Below are 23,644 nucleotides of genomic sequence, written 5' to 3'. Positions count from 1 at the left end.
AGAAAAGCATTTGGAAAAGCATTTAAAAGCATTTAAAGTTTTAAAAAAAAAGGTTAAAACTATTCTTGTTCTGAAATGTTGTATTGAAATGTTCTCACAGAATTCAGCTTTGAGAAGTTCCAAATTAAATAATTGGATAATTTCATTTGTCCTTCTGAGAGATCAGAAACTTCTTCTTTTAAAATGGTCATGAAAATGCAAGACATGTCCTTATTTCAGGACAGTTCTCATATACTATGTTCGAAAGTGTTCAAAAATCGATCCTCAGCTGTGTAAGCCTGTTGGAATTTAACCATGACACTCGCACAAATAATGCTAATAAGTCACTAATAAGTCATGCTGTGCTCTTGTCTTTGCTATGACACCGCTAAACAAAAATAGGGAAAAATGAATGACAAGTTAGTTTAACAACTAAAAGAGCTATTTATGTCAGCAAAAAAGATATCTACCACAGCCAAATGCATTATCGGCTCCTGGGTCAGCTCATTGTTCTGCTTAATTTATTTTATTTTTTAAGTGTAGGTGTATGTTACTGTTGCAATTAATCTGTGAATAACAGAGTAGAACATGCAGTTAGAGGAATATCACCAGGAATATGGAGTGTCATGTTACTGTTCTAATAAGCATTCATTAATTTCCTATAACAAAACAGTCTAAAGTGTTTTATTCCTCTTATACCACAGTAATTATCAAATGATTGTAATTTTTTAGTTCATTGAAGAGTCATGCTTAACCATTCATAGTTACATTTAAAGAAGAATATCTGTGAGAGAAGTTACTTCCTGTTATTACTTAGATTGTTATAACAACCAGTCCCTTTTCTCTTTCTTGAGGTTAAGAAGAAAGAAAACAGCTTGTCATTGTAAAACAATACTTTTAATATGCTTATTATTCTAAATAGAATTAATTAGGTAGAAATGACTACCACAGTTCATGGGAGTGATCATAAAAGTAGTCAGAAATGTTGGTGGCATTCAGCTTGTGGACTGAAATACTGAATTTGCAATATGTGTGTGTGAAGTTTATTTATTAGTTTTTTTATTTATTTAGTGATAATTAGTCAGCATTCTTTTCTAAGGTCAGGATACTTAATTTGCCATATTCTTATATATGCTGTATATATAAATGATATTACATATAAAATCTACTGCTTGGAAATCGTCTTAAATTACAAGTGCATGAATTAAGTGTGGTATAAAACACTATGCAAAGTAAAGAGTATGGTGTAGTAAATCAGTTGACATAATGATGAGCAAGCAACTTGCAAGGCATACTGTTGTGCATTTTACTGAAATCCCTTTACAGAAGGTTAATGAATAGCACCAGCTACAAAGCGGAAGCGACTGATAAAACACATGCACTGCTTCCAGCTACAACGTAGAACCCGCCTTACGTTTCACGATGTATTAAGTGCTTAATGATTTAGTTAGATATCAAATAATTCATTAGAGCAAAGAATTTGAGCGTAGCGCTGCATGGATTGCAATTAGATAGGAAGACATATGATGTGTAGAACATGATCTTTAAACTGTTTTATATATATATACTATTTATATATCTGGTAAACACAGCCTTTGCAGCTAGCTGTCTGATATTAGGGTTAATACGTATGTATTAGCCCTCGAGCAAAGCTGATCTGTTTTCTTTTCCTGTTTTTCTGCCTGGCTTCATCCCCAGCTCTCTGAGGCATGCTCATAAATATCTAAGCATAACCATAAAGGCTAATGATTATACCTTTAGGAACTGTGAATTTATTCCCCACAGCATATCAGCATGCTATAAACAGCAGCAGAATCACATATTTAATGATAGACTTTGTAAAGAATGTTCTTTTAAGTATCTCTTAACCTCAGCACCGGCATGGTGATACTTTCACAACTCATAATCACCGCATTCTGTCTCTCCTTCATAAATAGGTACTGTTAAATCCTCTATCTTTGAGGGATTTACATAGAAATAAGCATACAAATCCTTCAATCAGTGTTCATGATGACACAGCCCTGGCCAATTATTATGCAAAAGAAAGATTTTTTTTTGCTATTATTATACTGTATGTATCCCATGGTAAAATTGTCTTGGGTTCATGGGTTCTGGCTATAATCCACTAATACTGGATTACATTTTTAAATGTATTTATTATTAAAGTTGATTATAAACGCTAATATTTCTAGGTGGATAGTGAGTCCTTGTGTATTCATCTAAAATTTGCTTGCTTACAATGATCTGGATAAGTGACTTCGAGATCGATTGATCGAACAATAGATCTTTATTTTCATTGCATAATTAAGGTAATCAGCAACATTTAAGTATGTATCAGACATGAAAACTATAGCACTGTGAGAATTGCGTATATATCAAAGTGCTTGGTTGTGAATATGTGCAGAAGCTATTGAGTAAATAACAATTATAACAGAAAAAAACTCCAATAGGTATATGAAATATATATGTACAGCAGTATCTAGATTATCCATGGATAGTATACAAAGTTTTTTACAGATAATATACAGAAATATAAAGATATAGAATATATACTATTAATCTACAGTTATATAGAGGTAATATAGTATAGTATAGAGCTGCATGATGATTAAAGAGGAAAAAAACAATTCAGCAGCCTTCTGGTTCTGGGGCAAATGTTGACATAATAATGACACATCTACTGTTGCAATAACATGACAGTGATGACAAGGAGGAGTTCTCCTAGTCAACACTTTTTACTCAACAGAAATGACACGGGTTTTTAATTTGGTGCAGAGAAAAAAAAAACAGCTTCCATTTTTTACTATAAACTTTAAATAAGCTTTGTAAGTTCACTGATCAGACAAGATTGGGTAAAATTCAAAATACTTCTGTGATAATTATTCCTTTTCTGACCTGAAGTCTAGTCTGAGAAGTAACCTTCAGGCAAATAATTTACACACAACAAAAATCATGTGATTGGATTGGAAGTAAACACAAAAGATCTGCAACAGAAGCTGCATAGATTTATGCAAATAGAGAGTATGTTTAGTTTTATATATATATATATATATATATATATATATATATATATATATATATATATATATATAGATATAGATATAGATATAGATATATAGATAGATATAGATAGATATAGATATATATAGATATATATTTATATTTTATTTGTTGTGTGTCACAACAAATCAGACTGAAAATTACAGTATATGGCCAAAGGTTTGTGACACCTGACCATCACACCCAAACGTGGGCCTTCCTTAAACTATGGCCATTTAAACAGAATGTTGTAACATCTGTCTGGTATGCTGGAAAATTTAAATTTCCGTTCACTAAAACTAAGAGGCCAAAACTTGTTCCAATGTGACAATGCCCCTGTGCACAAAGCGAGGTCCATAAAGACAAGGTTTGTCAAGTTTGTAGTGGAAGAAGCTGAGTGTCCTGTACAGAATCCTGACCTTAATCCCACCTTTAGGATGAACTGGAACACTGACTGCACCCCAGACCTTCTCACTCAACATCAGTGTCTGATCTCTCTAATGCTCTTGTGGCTGAATGATCACAAATCTCCAAAGCCATACTTTAAAATCTACTGGAAAACCTTCCCAGGAGAGTGGAGGTTATTATAACAGCAAAGGGAGACTAAATCTGGAATAGGATGTTCAACAAGCACTTGAAGCCTATTAAAACCAGCCATGACTGCTCCAGTTTGTCTCAGAGAGTTTTCTTTCTTGCCACTGTCATTAAAGCCTGCTCATTAAGGATTTACATTCACATCTTGGTTTCTGTAAAGCTGCTTTATGACAGTGTCTATTATACAGATAAGAAGTGAAATAGTTCCTGCTGGGAAACCTAGAAAACACTTGAGCTGGTCATTAGTGCACTCTCGTGTTCAGATGTTGCTTTATTGTGTTGTCAATAAGTATCTAGGGACTTCCTGTCATGTCCTAATTACCCCTGCTGTTAATCCATCCTTCCTGCCAACTTATATTAGATGAATGCACTGTGATGTATGTGTGAGCATGTGGTCCTTTTACATAAATGCAGTCCTTACAGTTTCAGAGGTTTGGGGTCTAGACGTTGGTTGTATTGTTCCCTAATGGTGAAGTATGGATGGCTCACTGGATTTTGAAGTTGGCATTTGTCACAAGAAACTGTGTCAGAGTTGCCTTTGGGAGAAACCTGTTCCATTGCTTCAAAGCTTAAATTACTATCGAAGTCTTGTGTGTGTGTGTGTGTGTGTGTGTCTAATTAGGAGAAAAGGGATTAATAGTACATTCTGCAATACAGTCCAAGGAAGTGAGAGGACTGTAATAACTGACAAGCTATGCAGCATAACCATCAGCTAATACTTTGACTGATAGCTCAGAAAAATTGTACACAAACATAATTTATTAAAAAATACAGGATGAGACTAAACCAACAATCTGCATTAAATTTCTACATGACTGAATTAGATGGGTAAGCTCTCTAATAATTGTAAATAGTAAAATTTATAATAGTAAATAATAATAGTAATAGTAAATAGAAGAATAACTGCTATGTAAACCATTCGGTACCACACACACACATACACACACACACTAACCAGCAGCCAAAGTGACAGACATCTCTCCTGCAGCGACTTTGCTGTTTGCATTATGTGTGTCAGTGAGACCGATTTTGACAAATGTGTCCAGGGACATCCCCACACCCTGCAATTCTGGTGCTGAGGAAATGCCCTGTCCCTTTTTATTACACTTTACATGTTTTTACCACAATATGCTGTCTGTGTCTCACATCCACACCTATTAAATGCACTGGAATACCTCTAGCAGGTAGGGATGCAGAAATGCACCAATCTGATGCTATATATCTCTGTAAGACTGCTAAACACGAACTGGGTATTGGATCAGATTTGAATCCCACTGACACTTTCTATATGGATATACGTGATGTTGACCAACATGAAACAGACACAAAACCTCGACACATCATAATGCCATCACACCTGCTGCACATATCTTGGCAACAGAAGTTTATATAGGAGTATTAGCTAGCATATGACTTCATAATCAAAGCACTGAGGTGTGGATTTGTGTATGCATGTGTATATTACACCTAGATGGCCGAGCTTGCCCTCGATGTTTTGGGGAAAGACTAATTTAACATGCTCCACAGGAGACTGTAACAGTGTTTTTTAGTAACATGCCATTTTTACACTTCTTACCACACTCTCACACAGAAACTTGCACATAACAAACAACAAATAATGGAAACACAAAAGTGAGATGGGAAAGAAAGTGTTCACAGAAAGACCTGTCTCTCTCCACTGTGTTCATTTAACACTGTTCGTTTCTAGCAGTATGCTGTCAAATCTGTTTGCCGTGCGAAAGCGAGTCTTAGCTCCCTGTTGAGACAATCCGTGTAGACTCCCTTTTCATCTCTTTCCTCGCTCTCTCTCTTTCACTCCCCCTCTCTCTTGCACCATTTCTGTTTTAAGTCATACTGTGTATTGTAAGAGTGTGAAAAAATCAAAAGGCAATTAATACCTTCTGGGAATAAGAGAAATAAAATAAATCAGTGGGAAATTTATCCAATTACCTAAATTGAACCAATAATTAACTAGTAATTAACTATGTGCTTTTCTCAACCAATGCGAAAGATTTTTCTTTCTTTTTTTTTTTGGTGAATCTGTGGCTAGATTTCCTTAAGCATCATATTATAATAATTTTGGTGTCATGGTTATGTCATACGTTTGACACCTACTGTTGCCATAAATTACAACAGAAAAACCATAATGTATAAAACTGTATTGTATTACAATTAAAGCATACTGTTTTACAATAAAATTGTAGTATGCTATATTATCAACAAATGAACATTTTAAATCGCAAAAAATGCACTGCTGTAATAAGTTTAGTTCACCTATAACCTGTGTGTATGTATGTGTGTGTGTATTTCAGGTAGTGGACCTGTACTGGGGTGTGGACCCAGAGGAGTGGGACAGTCCAGAACTACAGAGACTGCGAATGAAGCTTCTAGAGGAATGCCTGAAGACTTCTGCAGGTCCATGCTTTGTTGTGGGTATATATGACCTTCTATCAACCCTTAACAGTAAAGATTTTTTTTGTATAAAGCTTACCAATTATCCTAAACAGCACATTTCTATTGAAACATACACAGTCTACAGTACAAGTGTAGTCTATATAAAGCAAAGCAGAAAGAAGAAAAGGTCTGCACCATTGTACAGATACATAAAGAAGGAAAGGCTCTGTAATGCTCAGACTGGCATGTAGTAAGATAAGGATAACAACAGTTAAAGGTAAGGATATCAACAGTTTTGTCGTGAAATGTTTTTATGTTTGAAGAGTAGGTGAAGAAGATTTAGATGGATGCATGCAGGAGTTGTTCATGTCAGAAAAGACTGATCAGACTGCTTATCTGAAGACGGCTTATAATACTTAGGAACATGCTGCAACTAACGTGGTTAAAGCATGTAAAGTTTCCCAGTTTGTGATTCTAGTGCATAATTCTAATGTTTTACACACCTCTGCCTTCTCACACACTGGGACTAATGGCAGATATTATGGCAGGTAATAATGGCATTAGGTAAAAAACAGGGTAGTGTTGGATGCCTGGCAAGGCAGAGTGTTGAAAGACCAGTATGGGAGAGAAAATTAGTGAGGGAAAGTGTTGGACACTCAGTGAGGCAGAATGTTGAATGGCTGGCAAGACAGAGTGTTGGAAGTTCAGCAAGACAGTGTCAGAAGATTTATGATATCTTGTGTTGGAAGACTTGAAAGGCAGAGCGTTTAAAAACCAGCGAGGCACAGTGTTGGAAGCAGGCAAGGCAGTTTGTGGAAAGCCCAGTGAAGCAGACTGCTGGAAGTCTACAGAAGCATAGAGTTGAACAACCTGTGAGGCAGATTGTGGGGAGAATAGTGAGGCACAGTACCAGAAGACTAGTGAGGCAGAGTGTTAAAAGATGGGTGAGGCGGAGTGTTGGAAAAACATTCTGTGAGGCAAAATGTCAAGAATGTATGGTGATGTATAGTGTTAGATAATTAGTGAAGATTGTTTGAAGATTATTGAGGCAGTCTGTTGAAGACCGGTGATGCAGAGTAACAGAAGACTGGCAAGGCAGACAGCTGGAAGACCAGTGAGACATCGTGTTAGACAATTAGTGAGGCAGAGTATTGAAAAAGGCAGACCAGCAAGGCAGATTGTTGTAAAGTCTCTGAGGCAGAGTGTAGAAAGACGAACAAGGTAGAGTGCTAGAAGCCCAATGAGGCAGAGTGTATTAAGATGGGTGATGTAGAGTGTTGGAAGACAGGGAGAAATTGTATGTCACAGCATCTAAATTCAAAATTGACCAGTTTGTTCATTTATATCCATGGCTATTTTGTGCATGATTCATTCACGTTAATTATCTTAATCATCTTATATCAGACAATAATGACTGCTAATGTCTCATGATTTTTGATTATATTGTCATGCACTTGGCAGAGAAAAATAATATTATCGCATAACATTATGTCATGTTTTAATTCTTCTTCTTCCCACAATGCCTGATATTCCAAATGTAGCAAAATTCCAAATTTGTAAGCATTTTGTACTACAATGCTTTACAATGTACATTACCATTAATCTCTATAATGTGTGTTCAAACCTCGGTCTGAACACAGATGCTTGGTATTCTTGGTATTCTATCTGCCACTATGTTATGTGCAATGCATTAAAGATGTGCAATTAATCGTATGCTAATCAAAATCTGTCTCTGCAATTGACACATGCTTTAAGAAGTCTGCTGCCTTGTAATGAACAACGTCTGCTTAAGAACAAGGCTGTTCATCGACAGCAGGAGCATTCTGAACAATCTCAGGTGTTCCCGTCGAACATCTGGATGAATCCCAGATGCCACACAGACTTAATGAACTTTAGACAAGTGCAATGACAAGCACTAATCTCTCTTGTTTTTTAACAACTGTAATCAAAAATGTGGCTGGAAAAAAAGGACAGGTTTTTGTAATAATCACTCTTCTCTGGTATGTGTGTGTGTGTGTGTGTGTGTGTGTGTGTGAGTGTGTGTGGGTGTGTGTAGTGCTGATCGCTGTCAGGTCAAGTGCAGATGAGAGATCAGTGCACAGGTGTGGGTGAGATTGATGTTAAATGATTAAAATGTAAATGAGAGATGTGGGTGAGGGGTAGGAGGATAATTGGAGTCAGGGAATGACAAGCGGATTGAGGAGAGAAAAAGAGAGCGGGGAATACCATTGGTCCCCTGTCCTCCCACTATCCTCTTTCTCACTGTGATATCTTTCTCCCTCTACCTCATGCAATCTCCCTCATATTGCCTATGTCTGTTGACTGCCTACGTCTCGGTCACACACTTACAGGACAGAACACTTCAATAGCTATCCCTCATTTTGCTGCCTTTCCCCCCTTCATAACTCTCTCCGGTACTCAAACATCCCTTTTCTAATTTAATCTTGGTTTCTCATTTTCTCTGTCCTGTCCCCTTATCTTAGTGGTGTTTTCAGTCATCTGTCTTTCTCCAACTCTCACGCCTCATTTAATAGATCTTGTCACTCTCTCTATCTCTCTTCCTGTCACTCTCTCCTACTTCATTCCTCCCATTCTCACACATCTCTATCCTTCCTGTCCTCCAGCAAATCCCAAGTTCCTCTTGCACTCTTTCAAGCTCCCTCTCTCAGCTCAATGAAATATGTAATCTCTATCTCTGCTCAAACTGCTCTGGTTTCCGCCAAGGCTGAATTAAATTAGCCGCAAGACTGTATTTAAACATCTGCCATCTCTCTGAAATAATTGCTGCAAAACTATCCTTAGATGTTGGACAGAATATTAACTATCTCTTTTTTGTTAAACAGCTAAAATAGAAAACTTAAAAACATGGCCCTGTTTATTTTTTTCCTCAACAGCTTCTTATAGTTTAGGAAAAGTTTCTTTCTAAGACATTCTGTTTGAGCTCAGAGTCTGGAGACGCCCTGGCTAGCCTGCTCTTGCCAAAAAATCTGCTTTATTATTCCCTAAGAGAATGAGGTCAGAGCGCAGAGCTGTGAGATGTGCCTTGCTGTTGCTCTAGGGAAACAATGCAGACATTCGGATTCTCCAGAACGTGAATCCCAGAGGCAGTGATGCAAAACAGGTAAAAGTTGCAAGGAAAACCCATACAGACTTCCTAGCTTTACCCAAACAGCTCATCCTGACCTATTTGCAAGCTATGTAAAACACTGACTGACCTTTGAGATGTTTTCTTAACTCGCCACAAGACATCGTCCCTGAACCTCTCGTTGTGTGTGTTTTAGACACTTGATACATGAGGTGTCTGGAAAACAGTGACAGTTGATGTCCTCGCTGTTGTTGTGATGCACTGTTGCTGGGAGTTATGTGTTTATTCAGGACTGCTTATTGTAAACTGGGAAGCCAGTGTTTGATCAGAGAAAGAGAAAAGACAAGAGTAGGGGGTTGAAGTTGACAGTTCTGGGTTGCATGTGTCAGTTTGAGTCTCCAGAGACGGACTCTGTGCAGATTGGAGCTGTTTAATCTGACTGTGACAGCCTGCAAGTGTGTGTGTGTGTGTGTGTGTGTATGTGTGTGTGTGTGAGAGAGAGAGAGAGAGAGAGAGAGAGAGAGAGAAGTGAGGACATATTAAAATAAAAAGAAAATGTCATAGCTCTGAATCTCTGAGTCTGGCATAGGACCTATTTTAAGTAATGATGAGCAGTTTTGGGTGTTGAAGCCCTACATGAGTCACTCTTCGAGTCACTTTCAAATTCGAGTCACTATCAATACTTTATTTTCAGTCTTATTTTAAGCAGATATTATTAATATGATTTTCAAACAGTCAATATGAATAACTGTTGTAGGTAAAGAATCAGAGCATAGCCCAAATGCTCTTAAATTCTCAATAAGTCTTTGACACCTCTTTAAGAAAACACAGCGACTCTGAGGTTAAAAGACAGAAACATCAAAGCTCTTGTTAGAGGAGAAGTGCAGCTGACACCCAGTCACAGAGCCTGAGGCACAACGAGGTGGTTGAAGAGACAGGAAAAGAGAGAATAGACTGAAGGAAATCACAAAGGAAAAAGAAAGCACAATTCAGACACACTCCTCCAACCACTTCAAAGAACAGCTATGATATACAATTGTGTATTACTACCAAGAAATGACAGAAATGCTGCTAAGGACATTATGTAGTTTACCACGATACACTCTTCAGAGAATACACTGAAAATGACAGAAATTTAAAATAAGTGAACTTGTCTCAGCCAAAATGGCCTTTTAGTGTGTGAAGCCTCCTAGCACCCTAAAAACAAGACACAACAACCAATTATTCTACTCCTCCCTATGAAACACAGGCTCCTTTGAGGATTCCTGAAATAAAAGCACTTCATTCAAGTACAACATTATCTTCATATTTTCATCCTGAAGCTCCAGCGCTAAAAAAAGAGGGCAAAAAAGTTTTTATATAAGCGGTACATGAGACGACATCAGCCACAAGTGAGAATTCTTACAATTCATACCAAATTCCAATTTAGTCAGACTTTAGAAGCAACAGCCAAGTTGATATTTGGTTACATCAACCATACCAGTGACTTGCTTCCATCAGTCTGCCCATGAATGCAACAGGACAACTTGTAACTTGTTCACTGAGCACTGGGTACAATGCCAATGGCTAAGCGAGCTGTACAAGGGCTCTACATTTTTAATCTAACAACCAACTTTAACCAATAATTTACATAGAAATTAAAATAAACTTCACCTTGGTAGATATTGAGTGAAGTATATGAAAAATATCCAATAGAAACAAATTTCAAAAGACTCAGATACACCAGTATTTGAAAAAATTTTTTTAAACATCTGCAACTTTCTTTTCTTTATTTATTATTATTTATTTCTTTATTTTTCTTTCTTTCTTTCTTTATTTTTTTTTTTTTTACAAAACTTTACAAACCATTGTGTAGCATGCAAATTAGCCTCAAAAGGAGAGCAAACCACTGGCCAAAGAACAGGAAACTGGTCATCTGAATAAAAAAGTAACACAGTGTTCAAGCATGCCGCCATACTGGCACTTTTTAACATTTTATTGTATTCTGTTTGTTTGGTTGTTTGTTTTAGTTGATTTTCCCATTTCCATATCCACAAGCTTTTCGACAGCACTTTCCTGCACCACTTCCCAGGCAGCTCCTATCCACTGGACTGATCATTCTTCCCACTATATATTTAAACACACACACACACAGACACACACACACACAAATTAAGGACTTTCAACATATTGTGGAATCTCTGTTTCAAAAATAATTCAATCAAATCTTGGCCAAAAAACAAAACAATGAAATAAGACAAAGCAATCACTAGGCACTGAGAAGTGATTGTATATAGTTAATAGCAAGTATGTCAACAAATTAGCACTAACTTTAGTTCTCTCTTTAAAGGGCAGCAAACAAATGAATCTATTTCTTCTCTATTAGAATCACCACAAATACCTGATACACAAAACACAACCAGTTGAGTAATGTATCTAGAGGTTTGAATGCCTCTGAAATATTTTTGAATGAGCGTATTTGTGGGTCTTTAACACACATAGTTGATAACACAGCTGTATATATATATATACACTACCGCTCAAAAATCGCTTTGCATATTTCAGCTTGATTTCAGTTACGGAGGAAGACTCCATCAGCCAATCCATCTTGTGGGAGATGATCATCAGATTATCTTGAAAAATTGTCAGCTAGAATGCCCAGGCTGTAATTGCTGGTGTTTAAAAAATAAAAGGTGATGAAGGCAAAGTTTGAAGAAAACATTCATCATTTCCATCAAAGTCATTATTTCTAACTCTGACATGTCAGCATGTCCTGTTCTTTTGCAATATTTTCTGTTCAGAGTAATTTCGTGTGTGTTTCCTTAGAAAACAATAAAAATTTTGAGTAATCCTAAACCTTTGAGCAAACTTTTGACATTGAAAATATTTGTGCAATAACTGCACTGCACTGAATCTCAAAAAGGATATATAATATACATACATATATATATATATATATATATATATATATATATATATATATATATATATATATATATAAATATATATATATATAAAATAGTAAAAAAAGAAAAAAGAAAAAGAAAGAAACTGTAGCTCTAATTGTGTTACAGTGTTCACAGAAGGTGAACAGAGTCATCATTGCAATTCCTTATATACATGTAAACATATTTAATAACCAATTGCAATGATTCATTTTTCATGTTTCTTTTTAAGTACCGAACAGCTCTATGGAGATAAGCACAGAGAAATCAAGGTTACAGATCATGAAATACTGGAAATTCACTGAAAGAAAGAAAAAGAAGTGTACATCTGGTTTTATAAGAAAAAATATCTCATTTTTATTTAATAAGACTATCTAATCTAATACTACCTAGTCTTAATGCAACTACCAGTGAAAGCTGGTAAAGCTGGTAAAGAAAAGACACATACCCCAGGGCAATAGCTAATACTCACTTCTGCTGCAACGTTAAAGCCAAAATAATCACTAGCGCTTGCTGATCAGATTTGAGCACTTTCAGTTTCATGAAACTGTTATATGACATCAAAACTGTGATTTAATGAAAATTCTAAATCAGCTTCATCTGTATGGATTGGATGCACTTTCCCACCCTTACATATGGCATATGTATTTATTTATGCCATTCGCACACAACACGATTTACCCTCATATACACCAATCAGGCATAACATTATGAGCAGTGACATGTGAAGTGATTAACACTGATGATCTCCTCATCATGGCACCTGTTAGTGGGTGGGATATATTAGGCAGCAAGTGAACATTTTGTCCTCAAAGTTGATGTGTTAGAAGCAGGAAAAATGGGCAAACGTAAGGATTTGAGCGAGTTTGACAAGGGCCAAATTGTGATGGCTAGACCACTGGATCAGAGCATCTCCAAAACTGCAGCTCTTGTGGAGTGTTCCCGGTCTGCAGTGGTCAGTATCTATCAAAAGTGGTCCAAGGAAGGAACAGTGGTGAACCGGCGACAGGGTCATGGGCGGCCAAGGCTCACTGATGCACGTGGGGAGCGAAGGCTGGCCCGTGTGATCCGATCTAACAGACGAGCTACTGTTGATCAAATTGCTGAAGAAGTTAATACTGGTTCTGATAGAAAGCTATCAGAATACACAGTGCAGGATGGGTCAGAACTGTTTTGGCAGCAAAAGGAGGACCAACACAATATTAGGCAGGTGGTCATAATGTTATGCCTGGTCAGTGTACATCTAACTTACAAGAAACATTCAAACAGATGTCAAAAAGTGAGGCATTAAAAGCATTTAGCAGTCAATACAAGAGATAAAGAAGATATAATGAAATAAAGAGAACAAGTAAACGTCTGATGAAAAGAATTAAACATGGGGAGCAGGGAAAAAGGAGTCTGAGGTTGCTCCAAATAAAATTTTTGAATAAAACTATTTAAGGCCACAGTGAAGCATTAAAATGAACCATTTTCCACCCCTGCTTGTAGTTAGGTGATTTCTATTTATAACTAGGTTTTTAATCATTGTAGACGTATCTCAAATTAAATAAGATATTGGATGTTATTACAGCTTTATTCATGCATATAAGCTGAGCCATGGCCTAATAGAATAAATACATCCTCATTTCATATAAACAAAACCCAATGAGAGGTTAATCATACACTGAAATCAGACTACCAAAATAAATACCATTAGGTTTGGTGTGTTTTAGTGTTGATATGAAATTTAGATATAGTTTATGTATAATCTCAAAACCATTTGAAGTTCTCTAAGCGCCTCTGAATAACCCGTCTGCCAATAGTAAAGCTCTGTGTTCAGGTCAGCTCTTCAAGGTGCCTCTTGTATGCAAATGCACCTATTACTCAACTGCAAGACTAATGAGCTGATAAAGATCCATCTGCTCATTCTGATTCACATTTATAAACTACATGTTGTCACTGAACCCTGTTACATACATTCTGGTTGGATGTTCCCATATGTGTACTTGTGATTATCAATGGGGGTTTTTTATTGTCATTGACTGTTGCTCTACGTATTTACTATAATTACTGGAAATTGGCTTTTTATTATTCAAGCATTTATCTGGCTGTTAAAATATTAAAAAGGGTCAATGTGCTTGATAAAAAGATGGAAATAGAGAAAAGAAAATAATCTCAAAATAAATGTAATAAAAATAAAAGGTAATTGTAGGAGAAAATGAAATATGAGCTGTAGGTATCACAAACATCTGATTTAATAAAATATATATAACAAGGCAAAATTCTCAAATCTTGGTTTAACCAAAGCAAAATATAAAATAAACTCAACGTAATACGACTCATTAAGCTCCAATTTGTTGCAACCCTAGTTTAAGCAGCACCTTGCCTAAAAGAAACCTTCTAGGGTTTATTGGGCAAAAGCAAAACATAAGAAAGTCAGTACCATCAGTAATGCAATGTAAAGGACCATCTAAGGCATAGAGACACATTTGAATATATTTACTGGTACTGGACATAACTCCTCCTCCCATTACCTTAAGATCCCAAACTCAAAAGCAGATCAGGCTATCAGTTGTCACAACACTTTCAATAAAAAGCTGCACTCAAGTTTCAATTTTTTTTATGGATTACGCAAAGAGAATGATTCACTTATACAGGTGAACCGGTGAATTAGCAATTACAGGCCAACAAAATGCCACGAGTCCTTTAAACATCCATTCACACACCTGTGCCCACAGACAATACTGATTAGTGTGGGCTCTTGTCAGGAGGCAGGTGGCACTGCAAAGAGGGCACAGAAAGAGAGAGAGAGAGAGAGAGAGAGAGAGATCTATGACTCTGCTTCTCTCTCAGACAGTCAAATGTTCCACATTTCCCAAAAGATATGTATATGTAGGTGTGTTTATCATATATTTTGTGTGTATCAAACCAGAAGAATATCTTCCCACAGGGACACTGCAGCTGCTTTTCCACTTTCTGCCTAGAATCACCCTTTTCTCTTTGTAGCTCACATGTTGAGACATGACACTATAACTTTTAGATGTGACCCAGTTCCTAAAATACATAAAATATGAAACTCTGATATCTTTTTTGCTCTTATAGTTTTGTTGGATTTTTTTTTTTACCTTTCTGTGTGTCTGACAATACAAGGTTTTTGTTTTGAGATTATGAGCACTTTAGCACTACATAAGTACTTTGTGATCCTTATTGCGCTGGTCTAGGAAAAACTCACGCAATATACTTATTAAAACTTTAGTTGTTCTTTCAGCTGCGGTCTTTTATAAAAGTGTGAATTATGGATTTATGGAGATTTTGCTTCACATTTTTTTTAGCTCAATTCCATAATCTAGCTGTCAAAGCTCCATATCCTTAATTTTACTTTTCACCACTAATTTCAAAAGGCATGAGTAATAATGTAATGATTTCAGCAATAGCATGTCTGTTTCATCGTGCATGCTTTCATCAATTAAGTGGAACATTTGAATAATTATGCTATTGTAATTCCTATGAAGGATGTTAGTAATTCTGGAGTTGATTGTACAGACACACATCAGTGCATGGGATTTGCTTTATTACCAGTAAAGAAGGCTGGAAGGTAATAATGACCAAGTAGCAAATTTCCCCCATGCGGGCATATTGCCTCAATCATGACAAACTTAATCTATTTATAATTGTGTGTTTCTCTAATCCCTTTTTGTCCCCCATCACCCTGATGCTCTTATGTGGTCTGCATTTATAGAAAATGTGAAATTTCTTGTGTGTGCTGTTTCTACATAGGTGAATAGGGAATTGTGCAGATTATAATGAAGTTGAATTTAATGTGAAATATTGGGCAGCTAAGTTCAAATGATGAAGCAATGTTTTCTAGTTATAGTAAGTGTTTACTAGTGTAGTCTTCTTCTCTCTGCGTTTCTTTTCTCCCAGGGTTTGGTGGGGGAGAAGTACGGCAGCATTCGTGTTCCCGGTGAGGTGGAATCGGCTGAGTTTGAGATGATTCTAGATGCTGCAGTAGAAGCGGGTCTGGACACACGGATCCTGGAGGAGTGGTACTGCCGGGATGAAAACTCAGTACCACCGGCATACTACCTCAAACCCAAAGCTGAGACGCTGAAAAACTACCAGAACTCGGTAAGTATGATAGACAATGTAAACATTTGTGACATATTTGAACTGGAATGTTAGGTGCATATTAGCTGTTGTCACCTACCACACACATTAGTATAAATAAAAACATTATAACGTGCAGAATATTGGAGATAAATATAGAGCTGCCTGTTTATTAGAGACATACATTCTTGTACTTCACTGATTACATCAACACACAAATTTAGGGAAAGGGAAGATTTTACCCTTTTTACCAATACACCAGCATTCCCTTCTGCTGTCAGACATTTTCAACAAATGAATAATTTTATCTTTACAAGTCTGATATAAAATTAGTCAGGACATTGGCTTTCAGTGTGAGAAAGGCAGTTGTTATTAGTGTTTTTACCCTGGATAACCTTACACAGAAATTTTGTGGTTGAAGATAACAGCAGCACATTTTTTGCTGATGAAACACTTGAGGCATCTCACAGAGCAGATATCACCGTTTACTTTGAAGATATAAACATTTGTGTGGTAAAAAACTATTTTTTTTAAAAATAATTAAAAAAAAACTTTGCTATGAATATATTGCCTCTACTGGGCTGTAAAATCAGAAATACTACAAATTCTTAAACCCTGAGTATCTACTTTTATAACATACCAAGGTAGAGTGTGACATAACAAAGAAATTCCATGTTGAACACAAGCACACCCAAACCAGGTACAAATTCTGTTGTTGTTTTTTATTGCCTTTAAGTTAAGTCAAAGTCTGATATGATAACATGAGATACCCAGATAACTGTTCCGGCCCATGTTCCTTCAGCCACCATAGTGTCATGGAAAGGTAGTATCCATCTAAATAAATTTGAACTGCCGTGCAGTGCACTATGTTTAAGATACTGTAAATCAGTGCCAACATGAATGAAATGTAAGTAGAGTAATAACACTTATAAAAGCAATAGGCACTAAACAAGCTGTGTGCAGTTGCATGCTGTGTGCAGATGTTTACTGTATTGTTTTATTTTTTAAACTATTACATTGGAAAAGTCTTACAATTAATTACATTTATGAGGGTTTTAAACTCACACTCGCCATTATATAATGCTTTTGTCACCACTGCCTGTACAAATCACCTGGGTGATCACCTCTTACCTGGTTGGTTACAGCCTATAAACAAAGTCTTTTCTTAAAGTTTTCATTTCTTTAATGCTTTGTATTTGTATTGCTTGCATTTGTGTTCCTCTTCAGCTTTTCATGCCTCTTTAATACCACACACTGCATGTTATATGTTATTGGAGTGTACGGTTTTTGTTATGGTGGGCGGTGTAACTAATAAACTGGCACTTCAAAATATATCTTTTAAACTTCACATCCATTTACAGGTTTAAAAAAAAAAAATAGCATGTATTTCTTGTGAACCTGATGAATGTAGAGACATAATGCCAAGGAACTTAACAACCCATTTTGTACTGCTTCATTTTACTTGCACTACTTCATGTTGATTTAACTCTAAGAGAAACCCTGTGAATTATGCATTGAGTGTTCTCCAGGGAGGCCATATAGACAAATTAGACAAACCCCAGTCTCTGAGATGTATCCTGTAAATGTCACAATGTGCTAGACCAGTGGCTGAGGACCTCTCAGAAATTGCTTGACCCAAGAGAGCAAGCTGCTTGCCTGCAGGAGAGTTTATTAGGCTCATAAATTCAGTTTGTCTTTCATTAAACCTTAGTAAGAGCACAGGATCTAGCATGTGCTCGCTTTTTTCTGACATTTAGATTTTTCTCTATTTCCATCTCCATCTATCACTGTTACTGTCTTTCTCTTGAATGTACATTCACATACACTTCCATTCACAGGTAATTGCATTCTCCATCTATGTATCTCTCTTTTTCTGTTTGTCTTTCCTACTCATATGCTCAGATACAAACCCAAACAATTCAATTCAATTCAATTTATTTTGTATAGCGGCTTTTACAATGAACATTGTCTCAAAGCAGCTTTACAAAAGAAGAGAAACAGAGAAAGGGGAGGAGAAAAATGAAAATAAAAAAATTTTAAAAAATAACTAAATAACTAGAAATAAGAACAAATTATTAAATTTAATTATTAAACACCACCAGACCCATATCATGGCACATGTATAAAACAGATCTCAACACACACTAGTTTGTGTAAAGAGGGGCTCTGCTGGGGCTCTGCTGGACTAAAATGAGAAAAACAGCAGGGTTTGAATTTCTGCTGGTATTCCAAAAAAAAAAAAAAAACCTTGATCTGGCCCAATTTAATATGCCTCTTCCTTTTTTATCATTCTCTTCTCCCTTTCTCTCACTATATCTGCTTTTCAAAAAGAGACATATGACATCTTTCTGAATTTAAAACAGGGAGCATAAATACAAAAATACCTAGTTGGCTATCTACAGTGATACCTGACTGAGGCTTTATATCGAAGATGGTTTAAGCTTTATTCTTAACCAGAGAAAGGAACCAATTATCTCTTTTTAAACATTCAAAGACCAACATAGTGCAAAGATAAATCTTGGTCTGAGAAGCTTAATTATTTTCTTTGAATACTGGCAGAACACAGACCATGACTCTTTCCCTCTCTCCCACAGATGGAGTCGAGCAGTGTTGCGAAGGCCAAGAATGCTAAAGCTTGGAGAGCAGTTTCTGAAGAGATCAAGAAAATCTTCCGAACTGCAGTCCTTCAACTACAAGAGAAAGGAACCATGAAAAGTGCACAGGCCAAAAAATTTCTTTGTTCGGGTATGTGAGATGTCAGATAATTTTTAATTTATAATCAATAATTCAGTGTTATAATCATAATTTATCATTTATAAATCAGTATTCTTTCATAAAGTTAATGTAACCAAGATCACATTAGAAATTTGATAACTACCCTAAAGCAAAAATGATGGATCATCTCTTAAACTAAATATGCTTTGAATTAATAAAATAACAAAAAAAACAGATATGTTCATTAGAGACCTTTAATCTGTAAAAGCTAAACTGTCTAACATCTTAAATGAGATATGTATACAAGCTTCCAATTAAATGTCTTATTGAGTTCATAGTCAATAACAGCTTTAGGGGGTCAAGACAGACTGTATTTTTCACTTTGTACAAAAAGTGTCGAATATCCCACTAGTGTGCAGTCTTCAAAAACGTATATTGTAAACAAACCCAATTCCCAGTGTTGTTCACATGTTTTAAGTTATTTTAGATTAACAAACAGATAACGTTTTTTTACTTATATTTGCTAGTAACTACAGGACAAATTTGAGATCACAACAGCAGTAAATTTCAGTACATTGCTCTACAAACCTCTATGCACAAGCGAAATCTAGTAAGTCGATTATAACTCTTATTCAACATTTTTCTCCTCCAATGACCACTAATACTGTACAGCAAGTATATGGGAACATATGGAACTTGAGATTGCAACCTCCAAAACAGTGCCTTTCCAGCCACATTCACCTCTCATTAACAAAGCAAGCTTTGAGCTTGTGATACTAAGCTACCAGGTTTGGCAAGCTATCAGTAGAACTCTCTCTTCGGAGGACTTTGATAAGACATTGCAATGATGGATTAAGAGATCATATCAAATATGTTTTGCCTTAAAGGCAGCTTAAGGAAGCACAACTAATCACATGCTAAAGACTGCCAAACACACTGGCACCTCATGGCATCAAGAAATCATTTTGAGCTTAGAGTATTACAGTGCAAAGTGATTAAAACTTCAATATATTTCTTCTCTCTTTTCATAGCACTGGAGGATGAACTGGACTTTGCTTTAGGAAAACAGACCCCGGCCTTCTTGAAGAAGTGTGTGTGTTACATTCGCAAAATCTCCAACTTTGACCGCTTTGCCAAGATTCCTGACATGGCCCGCTACATGGACATTGTTATGAGTGGGGATCGCATCATGAGGAACCAGGAGGCCTATGAGCGTCTTCTGAAAGTCAGAGATGAGTTCATTCCTACAATAGTCGCAGCATCCAACCTCCGTGTCTATTCCTCAGTCACCCATTGCGACATGAAGCTGGGCTACTCCCAAGAGGTAGAGAGTCACTATGTGGAGGGTCTGTGTAAGCAGTTCTATGAGGACATGGTGGACATTATTCAAGCTACTGTCCAGCAAAACTTTGACACAGAAACAGATCCACTATACGACGAGATTATTCAACATCTTTCGCTGTGCAAGACATTTTCCTCGTTTTATGTGTATAAAAGTGAGGTCCTGGATATAGTGCAGGAATACCTGTACCCATCCAAAGGAGGGAGAATAATGCCACTAGTCGTTTATGGAGGGCCATGTACAGGAAAGACACTGCTGCTTGCTGAGGTGGCTAAACAGGTGAGAGAGTTGGCTGTGTATATTTATGTGTATGTGTGCATGAATAATGGAGAGCGAGAAAGATCATAACATAAACGCCTTTGTTTTATGGGTTAATTGGAAATGTTCATGCAATTGATTCCTATTGTAGGCGGTCTTAAGGTGTGCATTGCCGCAATAATGCTACAGTAAGAATCGGATTAAAATGCATACAATCGTGCTGCATTGTAAGTTAGACCCACCATTCCTTTTCCACTCCAGACAATTGAACTCATCAAAGGGGACGTAATTGAGCCATATATAATAGTTCTCAAAAACAGAAAATTGTAGGTCCAATATAGCATTAACTTTAGCACTTCTCAAGACCCCTGGATATTACAGCTAATCACACCTCTTGGTAATGTATTGATTCTAACCCTAACTCTAAATGATTAGATTAATGCCTGTGATAATGGTCACAAAAATACCAAGTATCTGATGCCACAATCTCCAAACCATGATCTTATCTCAGAAACTCACATATAACTGTTCCAACTGATTTTCTAATAATAGAGTACAAGTGACTCAGTGTTATGGGGTATTACTGGCATTGAGACCACAACACAAACACTAATGAATAATCAAAATAAAAATAAAAAAAATTGTTAATAATCAGCAATTGCAGTCTTTTCCAGTCCAAGCAGGCAACCAAAAAGTATCACTATGCATTTTTTTTTTGCCTTTTGCTTGTTTTTTTCCCTTCCTAGGCTTCCTAGGCTCTGCTTTGTTGATTGTGGGCCTTAATCTAAATCTAAATCATCTAAAGTAAATGACAATTAGTTTGCTATTGTTCTATCTTCATATTGCAAAAAAAAAATACAATGTCCCATTTTTCTATTTTTCTGTCAAGTAACCCTGATATTAACAAGATAACCTGCAAGATATCAGAAAACAATGGTCTTGGCATAGAAAATGGCAGAGGAAAGTATTTTTGTGATGTTTTCTTTTTTCATATGCACTATATACGGTTATGAGGTTTTGAATGGTCAACCCCTGCTAACAGAAAGAAGTACAAAAAAAGTCATGCTTCATTGACCAGTGTGTATACCAGGAATTTGATTGTTGATTGTTGAGTTCTCAGAAGGCTTGTAGGCATGACAAAGACAAGGATACAAATAACATTGCCACTTTAAGTACAATAAAACAAGGCAAGCCTAGTTTCAAGTGTCAAAGGCATCAACAAAGAACAGGCTGTCATTTATGTATAAAAATTATTTTTGTTAGAAGACCTTGTGACCTAATTTAGTCAATGCTCTGTGATTTGAAATAGGTGTTGTGGCACTATTAAATGTCTAACTGGCTAGCTAAGCCCAGAACACACATTCAGTTAAATAAACAACATAACATTAATGACAAATATGGCCAGTATGTAGTTACAAAAGCATTTATACCACAGTACCACACATTCAGTCATAAAATACGTTATTTTCTACAATGGACTCTCATTTGGTAAATGACATGGAGGTTAGCTAATTGCAAACAAGCTCTGCAAACAAGTGTGTAGCTACAAATGAATTTATGCCACATTGAATGGAGGTGAACTCTCTCTGACTGTCTCAAAAATAATGCAGAGATGGGCTAGTTTGCAAAGAAATGCAGTCGACTGATGTATATCACAGAATGTCCCTAGTATTCCTCACTGCTTGCTAGCTAAGGATATCTAATTTGAAATTCAGCTATTTTAAATGTGCATTTTAAAAAGGGAGCCAAAATGTCTGTTTTTGGTCGGCCAGATAGATGGTCTGGAGAAAAATCAAAGGTAAGTATTACACAAAAAAAGTTATCATACCCTTACCACAAAATGCAATTCTGACAGTGACACAAGCTATGTGGTTTTTGAAGAGTATTCCTGAGTTTGATCACTTTGCTATAGCGTTTCACACTTCAGATTGATCTGAAACACATGCTGGAGGGAAGGCTGGTTCAAAATATGGTTCAGTTGTCTGTGATTATGTTTTAAAGCCCTCTTCCATGCTCTGGAGTGGAATAGGTCTTTGCGGGAACAGCTCCAGTGGTTGCAGGAAATACATCCTTTGCCGAGCTTTTTTGACAATTTTAGTCAATGTTGGCTTCCCATTCCAGGCCCTAAGAGATGGGAATGTGTAGTGCCCTCAAACAATATCAGAAATATTGGAGAGGTAAACTCACAAAGACTGTGGAATGTGTGTTCAATCACACTCCAGTCAGTGCAAACATAACAAAAAACAGGCCTTTTGTCTTTCTTTATCTCCCCTGGTACACTTGTTTGTAGCACTATAGTTTCTGTCTGTGCACTGAAATAAGGCGGACCAGGCAGTGATCAAAATGTCCCGACCCAGCACAGGGAACAAAGTCTTAGGCATCCTTTAATAGTGCAGCAGCAGTGTGGTGTATTGTATTTTGCACCTGAGATGTGCTCTGTTCAAATCCTTAAAAATAATGACAACAGAGTATGAGTGTTTTTTACTCCACAGTTATCATGGTTATCTCATCAGCCAGGTGGCGTAGAGCCTCACATAGCCTGAGGTGGAATGCACACTCTAACAAAAATAACTAAGTGAAATCCTGCAGTGAATAAAATGGTTTGCAGTTAATGGAGAAGGATTCCAGGCATTGGCATCAATACATCTACAATGTGACACTGGTACCAACCTTCATTAATATAGAAACAGATTTCCCCACCCTGAGGACAGCTAAGTGTTACAAACCACTCTTCGAGGTGAAATCCCAGTAAACACAGTGCACTGTCTGGAGTGGCAGCACTGAGGTGCATTTCAGTGAAACAAAGAACAGTGCAGAATGAACATCTTTACGGGTACTCTTGAGCAGCAGTAACTCATCAATTTTGTTGATTTTGTAAGTTATCTGAGATTAGCCAGATTTTCTGTGCAGCAGAACACGAAAACCTGTTCTGTGCAGCTTCTCTGATTAGAATGTGTCACAATGATTTTCCATCAATTGCATCAATCAGCTACCATGATCCTGTTTTACATTGGATAACAATAAAACATCTAGTTTTCTGTTGGGTTATGAACATGTAGTGAAGATTGAACATCAAAATTGATGGAGGTTGGACTTTGTTGAAAAAATGCATAATCTTAATGGTGCAATCATAAATTCAACTTAAGCAGGTACAAAACCCAACCATGAATACACATAACATTCCACAGGTAAATATACACTATATTGCCAAAAGTATTCGCTCACCCA

The 23,644-nt window shown here is 36.6% G+C and overlaps 2 protein-coding genes across 5 annotated transcripts in view; one reads left to right on the top strand and one right to left on the bottom strand.

Annotated features, from left to right (window-relative positions):
- rwdd (RWD domain containing 4) overlaps positions 1-23,644 on the bottom strand; it is a 269,519-nt gene that overhangs the window by 178,870 nt on the left and 67,005 nt on the right. The gene's annotated exons all lie outside the window — the stretch shown is intronic.
- LOC131355787 (NACHT and WD repeat domain-containing protein 2) overlaps positions 1-23,644 on the top strand; it is a 123,817-nt gene that overhangs the window by 93,475 nt on the left and 6,698 nt on the right. For 2 of the 3 annotated variants that reach the window (XM_058394269.1, XM_058394270.1), the window contains exons 4-7: positions 5,925-6,041; positions 15,919-16,122; positions 18,696-18,846; positions 19,848-20,437. In XM_058394269.1, the coding sequence (XP_058250252.1) occupies positions 5,925-6,041; positions 15,919-16,122; positions 18,696-18,846; positions 19,848-20,437 (1,062 nt within the window). Of the gene's footprint in view, positions 1-5,924; positions 6,046-15,918; positions 16,123-18,695; positions 18,847-19,847; positions 20,438-23,644 lie in introns of those variants that run through there. The other variant, XM_058394271.1, reaches the window with a different exon arrangement.

This window comes from Hemibagrus wyckioides, linkage group LG07 (genome assembly GCF_019097595.1).
Source record: "Hemibagrus wyckioides isolate EC202008001 linkage group LG07, SWU_Hwy_1.0, whole genome shotgun sequence".
NCBI classification, from domain to species: domain Eukaryota; kingdom Metazoa; phylum Chordata; class Actinopteri; order Siluriformes; family Bagridae; genus Hemibagrus; species Hemibagrus wyckioides.
Note: the sequence above shows the minus strand (reverse complement) of the source record. Positions and strands in the feature narration are given on the sequence as shown.